At 38.9% G+C, this 13358-nt stretch overlaps 1 protein-coding gene across 1 annotated transcript in view; it reads left to right on the top strand.

Moving 5' to 3' along the window:
• Nucleotides 1-12558, top strand: part of sugct (succinyl-CoA:glutarate-CoA transferase) — a 249022-nt gene extending 236464 nt beyond the window's left edge. The window contains exon 14 of the mRNA XM_041881048.2: nt 12253-12558. Within this exon, the coding sequence (XP_041736982.2) occupies nt 12253-12380 (128 nt within the window). The 3' untranslated portion in view covers nt 12381-12558. The remainder of the gene's footprint in view (nt 1-12252) is intronic.
• The last annotated feature ends 800 nt before the right edge of the window (nt 12559-13358 follow it).

Here is a 13358-nt window from a genome sequence, read left to right as displayed (position 1 = left end):
ATCCCAGAAAAGTGTTAATAATAGCCCACGTTAACATATGTAGCTTAAGAAACATGGTTCATGAAATCAATAATTTGCTAGTAACAGATGACATTCATATTCTGACAATCTCTGAAACTCACGTAGATAATACCTTTGATGATACAGTGGTAGCAATACAAGGTTATAACATTTACAGAAAACACAGAAATGCCAATGGGAGTGGTGCTGCGCTCTATATTCAGAACCACATTCCTGTAAAGCTCAGAGAGGATCTCATGTTAAATACTGTTGAAGTAATATGGCTACAGGTTCACCTGCCTCACCTAAAGCCCATTCTGGTGGGAAGCTGCTATAGACCACCAAGTGCTAACAGTCAATATCTGAATAACAATTGTGAAATGCTTGATAATATATGTGATATCAATAGAGAGGAATACTTTCTGGGTGATTTAATTATTGACTGGCTTTCATCAGCCTGCCCACTCAAGAGAAAGCTTCAAACTGTAACTAGTGCCTGCAACCTGGTTTAGGTTATCAATCAACCTGCCAGGGTAGTTACAAACAGTACAGCAATGAAATCATCAACATGTATTGATCATATCTTTACTAATGCTGAGGAAATTAGTTTGAAAGCAGTCTCCAAATCAATTGGATGTAGTTATCACAATATAGTAGCCATATCTAGGAAAACCAGAGTTCCAAAGGCTGGGCCTAATATTGTGTATAAGAGGGCATACAAGAAGTTCTGTAGTTATTCCTATGTTGTTAATGTGAATAATATTTGTTGGTCTGTGATATGTAATAACGAGCAACCAGACACTGCACTTGACACATTTATGGAATAGCTTATCCCAGTTACTAATAATCATGCACCCATTAAGAAAATGACTGTAAAAACTCTTAAATCCCCGTGGATTGATGAGGAATTGAAAAATTGTATGGTTGAGAGGGATGAGGCAAAAGAGATGGCAAATAGGTCTGACTGTGCAACCGATTGGCAAACATACTGCAAATTGAGAAATCATGTGACTAAACGGAATAAAAAGAAGAAGAAACTACACTATGAAACAAAGATAAATGACATAAGAATGATAGTAAAAAGCTTTGGAGCACCTTAAATGAAATTTTGGGCAAAAAGGCAAACTCCGCTCCATCATTCATTGAATCAGATGGCTCATTCATCACAAAACCCACTGATATTGCCAACTACTTTTTTTCATTGGCAAGATTAGCAAACTTAGGCATGACATGCCAGCAACAAACGCTGACACTACACATCCAAGTATATCTGACCAAATTATGAAAGACAAGCATTGTAATTTTGAATTCTATGAAGTAAGTGTGGAAGAGGTGAAAAAAGTATTATTATCGATCAATGACAAGCCACCGGGGTCTGACAACTTGAATGGAAAATGACTGAGTATAAAAGCGGACGATATTGCCACTCCTATTTGCCATATCTTCAATTTAAGCCTACTAGAAAGTGTGTGCCCTCAGGCCTGGAGGGAAGCAAAAGTTATTCCCCTACCTAAGGATAGTAAAGCCCCCTTAACTGGCTCAAATAGCTGACCAATCAGCCTTTTACCAACCCGTATGTAAACTTTTGGAATGAATTGTGACCAGATAAAATTCTATTTCACAGTAAACAAATTGACAACAGACTTTCAGCACGCTTATAGGGAAGGACATTCAACAAGCACAGCACTTACACAAATGACTGATGATTGGCTGAGAGAAATTGATGATAAAAAGATTGTGGGGGCTGTTTTGTTAGACTTCAGTGCGGCTTTTGACATTATCGGTCATAGTCTGTTGCTGGAAAAACGTGTGTGCTATGGCTTTACTCCACCTGCTATATTGTGGATAAAGAGTTACCTGTCTAACAGAACACAGAGGGTGTTCTTTAATGGAAGCCTCTCCAACAAAATACAGATAGAATCAGGAATTCCCCAGGGCTGCTGTCTAGGCCCCTTACTTTTTTTCAATCTTTACTAATGACATGCAACTGGCTTTGAGTAAACTAGTGTGTCTATGTATGCGGATGACTCAGCACTATACAAGTCAGCTACCACAGCGACTGAAATGACAGCAACACTTAACAAAGAGCTGCAGTTAGTTTCAGAATGGGTGGCAAGGAATAAGTTAGTCCTGAATATTTTAAAAACAAAAAGCATTGTATTTGGGACAAATCATATACTAAACCCTAAACCTCAACTAAAGCTTGTAATGAATAATATGGAAATAGAGCAAGTTGAGGAGACTAACTTGCTTGGAGTAACCCTGGACTGTAAACTGTCATGGTCAAAACATATTGATACAACAGTATCTAGGATGGGGAGGTCTATAATATAGCGCTGCTCGGCATTCTTAACAGCACAATCAACAAGGCAGGTCCTACAGGCCCTAGTTTTGTCGCACCTGGACTACTGTTCAGTCGTGTGGTCAGGTGCCACAAAGAGGGACTTAGGAAAATTGCAATTGGTTCAGAACAGGGCAGCACGGCTGGCCCTTGGATGTACACAGAGAGCTAACATTAATAATATGCACGTCAATCTCTCCTGGCTCAAAGTGGAGGAGAGTTTGACTTCATCACTACTTTTATTTGTGAGAGGTATTGACATGTTGAATGAACCTATGCATACCCCACAATACATGCCACCAGAGGTCTCTTCACAGTCCCCAAGTCAAGAACAGACTATGGGAGGTGCACAGTACTACATAGAGCCATGACTACATGGAACTCTATTCCACATCAAGTAACTCATGCCAGCAGTAAAATCTGATTTAAAAAACAGATACAAATAAACCTTATGGAACAGCGGGGACTGTGAAGCAACACAAACATAGACACATGCATACAAACACACGATATCATACGCACTATACACACGTACACATGGATTTTGTGTTATAGATATGTGGTAGTAGAGTAGAGGCCTGAGGGCACACACTTAATATGTTGTGAAATCTGTTATGAATGTATTGTAATGTTTTTAAAATGTATAACTGCCTTAAGCAGCTAATGGGGATCCATAATAAATACAATTACAAATAGGATAGAAGAGGAGAGAGTAGTGGGAGAGAGAGAGAGAAAGATTGTGACAGCGCATCACCATCTGGGTCGGGGCTGAGTGGTTAGGTTTGGAGGAAAGAGAGAAAGAAAAGGAAACAAAGTAGTGATCATAGACCTGGAGGGGGGTTGCAGTGAGATTAGTAGGCCAGCATCCTCTAGTAAAGATGAGGTCAAGCGTATTACTTGACCTCTACTGACCACAACTACTGACCACAAGTACTGACCACGTCCATACTGTAGGGCCCAAAGAACCTGCAACGTAACGACACAACTACTGACCAGAAATACTGCTCTTGTCTGCATTAGCTCGGGTCCAGCACTGGTCAGCACTATACATTATAACTACTTAAATAAGCATAAAGTAGCATATAATATCCACCAACAATAATTGTAACTCTTGAACCATTCAAGCCAAACCAATGTTCACATGTTCAGGCTATCCTATCAACCAATCAATCAATATTTTCATCTACCTACATGTTCAACTATAACCAGTCACCACCATTACTACTGCAGACACTACCACCAACTTTCACATAAATGTTCAGGATATCCTAACTTCTAATTCTTTAAGACTTTTATTAGATAGAACTACAGCTAGCTATCAGTAGGTCTACATACAAACCTATTATACATAGTTCTTCAACTACTGTAGTTTAGACATGTTTGTGATCTAACTGCCCCACAATCCAAATTAATATGGTTGATATAGTAGTCTATAAAAGTAATCAGAGCATTTTTACATTTAACTTTGACGATATATATATCTGTTTTGCTGTAAATAGTAAAGTAAAACTTTTTACCATCTACCACTACCACAAAAATGCTTTTAAAGAGTGAATTACCATCTAGTTTATATAGCGCTTTTCATTACATGCTGCTGTGGAAGCTGTGGAAGACCATCGCCCAAAACCATCGCCCAAGACCTGCCAGAGCTCTACACTTCTCAAAGATTCTGTTAAAACAAACAAAATAAATGTAGAGCTCTGGCAGGTCTTGGGCGATGGTCTTCCACAGCTTCAGATGATAAGGTGTTGTTCAGACAGGCAGTTCAGAAAGGCAGTATCTTAAGCGTAGAGCGCTTCGATGGCACAGAGCGGGAGCAGCATCAGTCAGTTACTTAAACAAGCCCAGAGCTCTTCCATCAGGCACCTCGTTCATTGTCTTCTCCTCCTCTGTAGGTAGGCTGGATAGTTTTATGTAATCAAATAAAGCGTGCATGTTCAAGATGTATAGATGTATAGATGTATGTATGTATAGGTCGTCGCAGGTCTGTAGGGAACTTCACAATTGCTGTAATAATCGGTACACAATCGTGAACTGCATTGATCACTTTTAATGTAATCTCAACTGCAATCCAGATTGGTTCTGCTATTATTTGGTTCTACTATTAGATGAAGCACAGTAATAACACATTAATCTGTTGTATAAATAAACAAAATATCTCTGCTGTGCTTTTAAATGGTAATGATAACACATGGGAAATTCAACTAACTTTTGGTTGTCTTTTTGAGTGGGTGAATATAGGTTGTAATCTCATTGATCAATATCTCATCCGAATATTACCCAGTTATCCATGTTGAAATGAAGTGGTGTACCCAGTGGGAGGTGTTTGTCTGGCCATGGTTTCACTTCTGTGGCCAAGGAGAGCAGAGGTTGGCTGGGATGGGTATCCTAAGAGAAAATGCCATAAATAGGCAACTACAATATTACTCACATTTGGTGCGTGTTGAATAGAACATAATGTTACACTGCTAAACACAGAAGTTCACATAACCTTACCTGAACTGAACTTGCATTGTTTGCACATTTGGATATTACTTTGCAGCATTTTGTATCATATTGGCCAGCAATTCACATTCCATTTGACAGCTAGGTTTATTACTTGAGAGACACCTTGCAGTTTTGGAAAACACTGTCTCGTTTGCTATCAAAGTGTGGTGCAGTGCTGGTAAAACAGTGAATAACTTCACTGCACAGTTAGCTATGCTTAGCTAGCTAGCTAGCCAGCCAAACTTGCATAGTTAGCTAGTTAGCTAGTAAGCAACCGTTTTTGCTCGTGGGCCTTTAATTAACTTCTTACTCGCAGGGTGGTATGTTTTGAACTACATCTAAACTGCTTGTGAATGGGCATTTCATAACAATCAGGATGGGAATATTTATTTAGAATGTAGTTGTTTATATGGGCATGCACACATTAATCTTGTTTAATCACAAAAGCCCATTACCACCTTAAGCTCTTTAAAACAAGCACCTCAACATTTATGAAGATAGTTATGTTTATGGGTGTTCCACAAACTGTGTGTATATTATGATATCCTGCTATTCCCGAAGGATCGAACAATCTCTTCAAGGAAATTACAGTAAGAGAGTCCTTTCAGCCAACAAGGCTCATTATGTGGGAAAGCAGCACAAACCCCTGACTGGCCGCGCGCATGCATCAGGCTGATGTCTGGGTGGTTGGTCCTTATACCATTGGGAATTTGAGACAAAATGTATTATTAAACAGACTTTGTTGTAGACCCACTTCCTCTCTGCTTTCCTCATGTCAAATTAAAAGTCCCCCACAAGTTATACTTTTTTTGTGCACATATAGCGCATGTGCAGGACTTTTATTTTTAACTTCTGGATTTCCACAGACAACAGTGAAGAGGTGACTCTGGGATGCTGACCTTCTAGGCAGAGTTGCAAAGAAAAAGCCATATCTCAGACTGGCCAATAAAAATAAAAGATTAAGATGGGCAGTCTGAGATATGGCTTTTTCTTTGCAATTCTGCGTAGAAGGTCAGCATCCCGGATTCGCCTCTTCACTGTTGAAGTTGAGACTGGTGTTTTGCGGGTACTATTTAATGAAGTTGCAGTTGAGGACCTGTGAGGTGTCTGTTTCTCAAACTAGACACTCTAATGTATTTGTCCTCTTGCTCAGTTGTGCACCGGTGCCTCCCACTCCTCTTTCTATTCTGGTTAGAGCCAGTTTGCGCTGTTCTGTGAAGGGAGTAGTACACAGCGTGTACGAGATCTTCAGTTTCTTGGCAATTTCTCGCATGGAATAGCCTTCATTTCTCAGAACAAGAATAGACTGACGAGTTTCAGAAGAAAGTTATTTGTTTCTGGCCATTTTGAGCCTGTAATCGAACCCACAATTGCTGATGCTCCAGATCCTCAACTAGTCTCAAGAAGGCCAGTTTTATTGCTTCTTTAATCAGCGCAACAGTTTTCAGCTATGCTAACATAATTGCAAAAGGGTTTTCTAATGATCAATTAGCCTTTTAAAATGATAAACTTGGATTAGCAAACACAACGTGCCATTTGAACACAGTACTGATGGTTGCTGATAATGGGCCTCTGTACGCCTATGTAGATATTCCATTACAAATCAGACGTTTCCAGCTACAATAGCCATTTACAACATTAACAATATTTACACTGTATTTCTGATCAATTTGATGTTATTTTAATGGACAAACAAATTGCTTTTCTTTTGAAAACAATGACATTTCTAAGTGACCCCAAACTTTTGAACGGTATTGTATTTCAATACTTGTATACACAAAAACATTAAGGTACTAGGAGAGCATTATCATTGGAACTTCTAGTCTCTGTCCCAGCTCTCTTGGAAGAATGAACTGAAACTGTCATCCAAGCTATGTGTTGGAGGTCCTGGTGAGCATTTATCCCTGGTCTGGTCGTACATGACTGGCTGCAGTCCACTTCTTCCATGCGGAGTACTAATAAGCCATTGTGGCGGTGATGGCAGTGGTGTTGCCTGCTGATCATCCCAGTTTACAATCACTGATAGAAGTTGCACTTTCAGTCCCTTGTTTCTTCATTTGATCTTCAACTTTGGCACAAGCCTGAGCGTAAATTCCTCAACCTCATCCTCCGAAGTAGCAGCAGAAAGGATTGGTTTCCTGACAAACGCAAGTAGCTCGTCATCCACATTTTGATGGTTGACCTTCTTTTTCTCAGGTGCCAGTCTTGAGCATTGTCTGTAGCGGTTGGTCTTGAGTGTTGTTCAGGTGTGTATGAGCAGAGGGTCATGGCTCGGGGACCACATTTCGAAATTGCACCTTTTGTATTCTACTATTCTAACTCTCAACAGTAAGTTGAGACTGAGTTCCTAAAATAAAAATATATAAATATCTGTGGGCCACCAGTTGCCCATCCCTGCTGCAGACCTTGCGGTTCGGAGTTGAGTTCCCAATAAAATGTCAGTGTATAATTCAAATGTATTATCATCAATTATTCTTGGCTGAAAATAAGGTATCCTATTTTCTGAACAGCATATTGTTAGATTTAACTAAATTCCGTCTGCTTATTGGGACAGACATTAATGCCATTTTGCGGGACACATCTAATAAGACCATCTACAACCCACACGCAACCAAGGTTCTCCAGCATATACTCTCTACAACCTCATTGATGCCTGGCAAGCACACAATCGTAAAGCAAAAGAGTACACTTTCCACTCAAACGGGCATAAATCATTCTCACAAATCGATTTCATATGATTATCTACACCTCTATGTTCTTTAATCAAGAAAATATAAATTTCACATACTGTATGAGCTCTGCCAACTTCAAATTTCAGAATCTCCTAAAAGAGCCACAACATGGTGTTTCAATGTACTACAAAATCAAACAATATGTGATCAATTTGAAATGGAACTAAATTAATTCATAATAATTAATAAAAATTCAGTCGATGACAAGGACATACTGGCCGGCCAAACCCTCCCCTAACCCAGACGACACTGGGCCAATTGTACGCCGCCTCATGGGTCTCACGGTCGTGGCCGGCTGCAACACAGTCCGGAATCAAACCCAGATCTGTAGTGACACCTCAAGCACTGCGATGCAGTGCCTTAGACTGCTGCGCCACTCGGGAGGCCCCGACTAAGTCCTTTCTAAAATAATTAAGAACTCTTCTCTCAACAGAGGAAGCCACCTCGCTGGGAGCCCAAATCTCTCTCAATTAACATTGGATAGCATTAATAAAAGCAAATCACCTGGATGGGACAGTATTCCTCCTGAGGTCTATTTAAAGTGATGTGAATACAGTACTAATTTCCCTTTTTATAAAAACATTTAAGGATGCCACCCAGTATTCCCCTATCTTTGATAAATACAGATATTAAACTGTTTCCCAAAATGTTTTCGTCCCATCTCGAGACTTACCAAAACAGACCAAAGCAGGTTTGTTTTAAAAGCGTTTATCCTCGGATAACCTCCATCGACTATTACATATCTTAGATCAGGGAGGGGCAACTTTGATTGAGGTGGGGGCCACAAAAAAACGAAACTCATCATGAGGGGCCGCAGTGGCTCGTGGGTCTGCATATATGATAACTGATGGTCAATGGGCCCCACACCAGTCAGTAATTCTTACTACAAGTTTAGATAGCTGGCCGCTAGACTAATTTACTAATCTAAAAATGTTTTGCTGACATGGGCTAATTGAGTGACTGCTGATGCACAACCACATTTCGAAATTGCACCTTGTGTATTCTATTATTACAGTAAGTTGAGACCCCAACTCAAAACAAAAAAAAATGTGCCACCAGTTGCCCATCCGTGTCTTAGATGCTTCATCAGAAACAATTTTTCTGTATTATCTCTCGATTCAGAAAAGCTTTTGATAGACTAGTATGGTCATGGGTTGGGGTTATCTTTGTATGCATTTCTTTAATTGTTTTTGTACCTATAACCCCCTTCTGAAAAAAATGACAAAACTCAGTAAAAAGTTGGGGAAAAAATAAAAATATTTATAATATTTTCATTCTATCTGATTGGTTCACTTAAAACCGCTGAGTTCCCACTGGGCACAAACTGGTTGAATAAACATTGTTTCAACGTAATTTGCCAATGTATTGTGACGTGGAATCTACGTGGAAAATACATGGAAAAAAATATATAACATCAATGTAGACTTTTGTTTTGAGGTTGAGTTTGTCATCATGGTAACCAAATTTCAACATCGACAAACCTTGTATAAAATATGTTGATTTTGTAACTTTAAAACAACATCAGATCTTCAACATTATATCCACTATCAGAAAAATATGTGCCTGGAGAATTGATCTATCTACAGCTACCCTTTGATCTCCCATCCAGGGTTTTAATCAAGCCCTGCTTAGCTATGATATTTGTCACAGACTATTACCAAGGTGCTATCATGAGAATGATTGTTGAGAGCTCTTCTCAGATGTTAAGTCCCCTATTTAGGTTCTGACTGACATTTTGGTGTTCAAAGCCCTCTGTGAACGTTGCAGGGTCCAATGCTTTATAATAACAGAAAGCCCAATCTGTGTGCTTTCCGCTACCACTGTCAGTGGAGCTGACTTGAAGTGTCAGGTTTCACACCCCACATTTGCATAGGTAGTGACGTGTCACATTTTCTGGCCTATCCAGACAATGAATCAATTTCATCTGCCCTGCCTGGGAGACGGAACATTAAAGGAGACAGTCTAGCCTAGCGATTTCAGCAATCGTGGTTTCATCTCTCTGTGATATTCTCAGCTGGATTTAGAGCTCTCAACATGAAAAAATACTAATGGCCCGATTCAATCAGATCTGCTTTAGCCAAAATCCGCATAGCTGATGTTTTGACAGTGTCTGAGGTGGAACTGCGTTAGATCTGTGAAATCCACAATGGTTCCCAGCATTATACCTAAAGAGGACATTGCCATTGCTTGCACTGAGTTGTATTGAGAGAAATCCCATACAGCCTTGTTTACAAGTTCAAACACTGGAATGTTGAGATGTAATCTACACCTTGATTAGGCTGATAGAAATCCTCATTATTTTGTTTAATGATCACTGGGCGAAAAGGGTCCATATAAGGGGATATCTTTACATGGCATGTTTTTGATATTCTAGAGAATACAGACCATTTCCAATGGATATTTTGAGTTTTGGGGATATGCACCATAGCCTGACAAATTCTGAATACAGATGTGTCTTTTAGACATACATTGAGTGTACAAAACATTAGGAACACCATCTTAATATTCAGTTACACCCCCATTTGCCCTCAGAACAGCCTCAATTCATCGGGACATGGACTCTACAAGGTGTCGAAAGCGTTTCACAGGGATGCTGGCCCATATTGACTCCAATGCTTCCCACAGTTGTGTCAAGTTGGCTGGATGTCCTTTGGGTGGTGGCAGTGGTGTAAAGTACTTAAGTAAAAATACTTTAAAGTACTACTTAAGTAGTTTTTTGGGGTAGTTGTACTTCACTTTACAATTTCTATTTTTGACAACTTTTACTTTTACTTCACTACATTCCTAAAGAAAATTATGTACTTTTTCCTCCATACATTTTCCCTGACACCCAAAAGTACTCGTTACATTTTGAATGCTTAGCAGGACAGGAAAGTGGTCCAATTCACACACATATCAAGAGAACATCCCTGGACATCTCTACTGCCTCTGATCTGGCGGACTCACTAAACACAAATGCTTAATTTGTAAATTATGCCTGAGTGTTGGAGTGTGTCCCTGGCTATCCATACATTAAGAAAACACAATTTGTGCCATCTGGTTTGCTTAATATAAGGAATTTGAAATGATTTATACTTTTACTTTTAGCAATGACATTTACTTTTGATACTTAAGTATATTTAAAACAAAATACTTTAAGACTTTTACTCAAGTAGTATTTTACTGGGTGACTTTCACTTTTACTTGAGTCATTTTCTATAAAGGTATCTTTACTTTTACTCAAGTATGATAATTGGGTACTTTTTCCACCACTGGGTGGTGGACCATTCTTGATACACATGGGAATATGTTGAGCGTGAAAAACCCAGCAGCGTTGCAGTTCTTGACACAGACACACCCGGTTTGGCCGGTGTAGGCCGTCATTGTAAATAAGAATTTGTTCTTATTGCCTAGTTAAATAAAGGTAAAAATTAAAAATTAAAAAATTGGTGTGCCTGGCACCTACTACCATGCCCCGTTCAAAGGCACTTAAATATTTTGTCTTGCCTATTCAACATCTGAATGGCACACATACACAATCCATGTCTCAATCCTTCTTTAACCTGTCTCCTCCCCTTCATCTACACTGATTGAAGTGGATTTAACAAGTGACATCAATAGGGGATCGTAGCTTTCACCTGGATTCACCTGGTCAGTCTATCTCCTAATGTTTTGTACACTCAACGTATATGATATTGGGATTACTGCGAATATCACACATGGACATTTCCTATGGCCGGATATCAACTCATTCAATATCCTGAGATATGTGACATCCTATTTTCTCTCTTCATGTTGACAAATACTGACTGTATACATCGCATATCTGTGTTTTCTCAGCACATTCAAGATATGAAGCTATATTGATTGTAGATATACTGCTCTTGGCTGAGGTCCATATCCGGATCTTGATATGCTTTTCGATATGCTGAAAATAAGGACGATTTCTGATGCATTTCTGAATTTTCAGCACATGCTCAATAATTTGACAAATATGAAATCCATGTTTTTTTTCATGCACAAATCCTTTTTGACAAATATTAACTCCATATCATTCTTTCAGACACTAGCTATACTTTTGTATTCCCTCAAAATAAAGGTGTGCGCAAACCGCAAGCTGAAAGCACTGTAACTGGTATCACATATTTTCTGCTGTGGAGTTCCAACTGTCATATTTTTTATTTGGGTGCCACAAATGAGTGTGTAAATGGTGTGTGGTCAAACTGACAACTGGAGAAACAAGGAAGTGAGAAGATGTTCAAAAAATACCTCAAAAAAGTAAAAGCTAAAGTGAGTAGCTACTGTATGTAATTTGAGATGTTTTATTTATCTTAGTAACTAGAATCAAGAACGTTAGCTAATTTGGCCAGCACCCAGTAGGTATAGCTAGCTAGCTAGGTTTGATAGGGGGGTAACGTTAAAAGCTAACTGGTAGCCTATCTAACTAACAAATAACGAAATTGCCTTCCCTTCAGGGAAAAACATTTTTACCCACTATCAAGCCTCAAGGTGACAGCTAATGTTTAAAACGTTTAGGCATATTTTGTATTACTGGTTAGCTAACTAGCAACTTGGCTTGTTCCAGTTAGTTTTCTTGTCAAGAATGAAGCAGGTAGAGTAGCTACCAGGTGGTATGGTTATGTGGTTATGGGAAATTACAATATTTTCTTGCAATATCGACACAATTTTGATTCATGATTTATGCATTGACAGTTTGGAGTGGATCACAGACCAACACTACCACCACGTTGGGTCTGGACTGCGAGGGACTGCTGCTGATGACCCAATATGCACCCATCGCATCCATCGTCCATAACAAACAGGGCAGGCAGGGGTATTGAGGGTGTGCAACTTTTATTTTCTGTTAAATCAATAAAATAAATGTTTAGCAAAGATTGGCATCTTTAGAGAAAACGTGTTGCAATTGGAGCTCTGGATTTGCTATGCTGCATTTTTTAAACAAAAATAGCAGAGATGTGCCTTCTACAGTACACACAGTACCCCATAATGACAAAGTGAAAATATTTTTTAGACATTTTTGCAAATGTATTGAAAATGAAATACAGAAATATCTCTTTTACATAAATATTCAAACCCGAGTCATTACATTAGAATTACCATTGGCAGCAATTACAGCTGTGAGTCTTTCTGGGTAACTCTCTAAGAGTATTGCATACCTAGATTGTACAATATTTTCCCATTATTCTTAAAAAAATTATTCAAGCTCTGTCAAGTTGGATGTTGATCATTGCTAGACAGACATTTTCAAGTCTTGTCATAGATTTTCAAGCTGATTTAAGTCAAAACTTTAACTAGGCCAATCAGGAACATTCAATGTCGTCTTGATAAGCAACTCCAGCGTGTATTTGGCCTTGTGTTTTAGGTTATTGTCATACTGGAAAGTGAATTAATCTCCCAGTGTCTGGTAAAAAGCAGCTCAAAAGTATTGTGGAGCTCCTACACCTACATATAAACAGTACCGACACCCAAAATGAGTACCGGCACCTGCAGTGTGTGCCAAGCTTGTAGCGTCATACCCAAGAAGACTCAATGCTGTAATCGCTGCCAAAGGTGCTTCAATAAAGTACTGAGTGTCTGAAAACGTATGTAAATGTAATATTTCCGTTTTTTATTTATAATAAATTAGCAAACATTTAAAAAAAAAAACTGTTTTTGCTTTGTCATTATGGGGTATTTTGTGTAGATTGATGAGGGGGGAAAAAACTATTTAATCAATTTTAGAATAAGGCTGTAACGTAACAAAATGTGGAAAAGTCAAGGGGTCTGAATACTTTCCGAGCACTGAATATTACCCAATT

This window comes from Coregonus clupeaformis, chromosome 7 (assembly GCF_020615455.1).
Source record: "Coregonus clupeaformis isolate EN_2021a chromosome 7, ASM2061545v1, whole genome shotgun sequence".
Taxonomy (NCBI): domain Eukaryota; kingdom Metazoa; phylum Chordata; class Actinopteri; order Salmoniformes; family Salmonidae; genus Coregonus; species Coregonus clupeaformis.
Note: the sequence above shows the minus strand (reverse complement) of the source record. Positions and strands in the feature narration are given on the sequence as shown.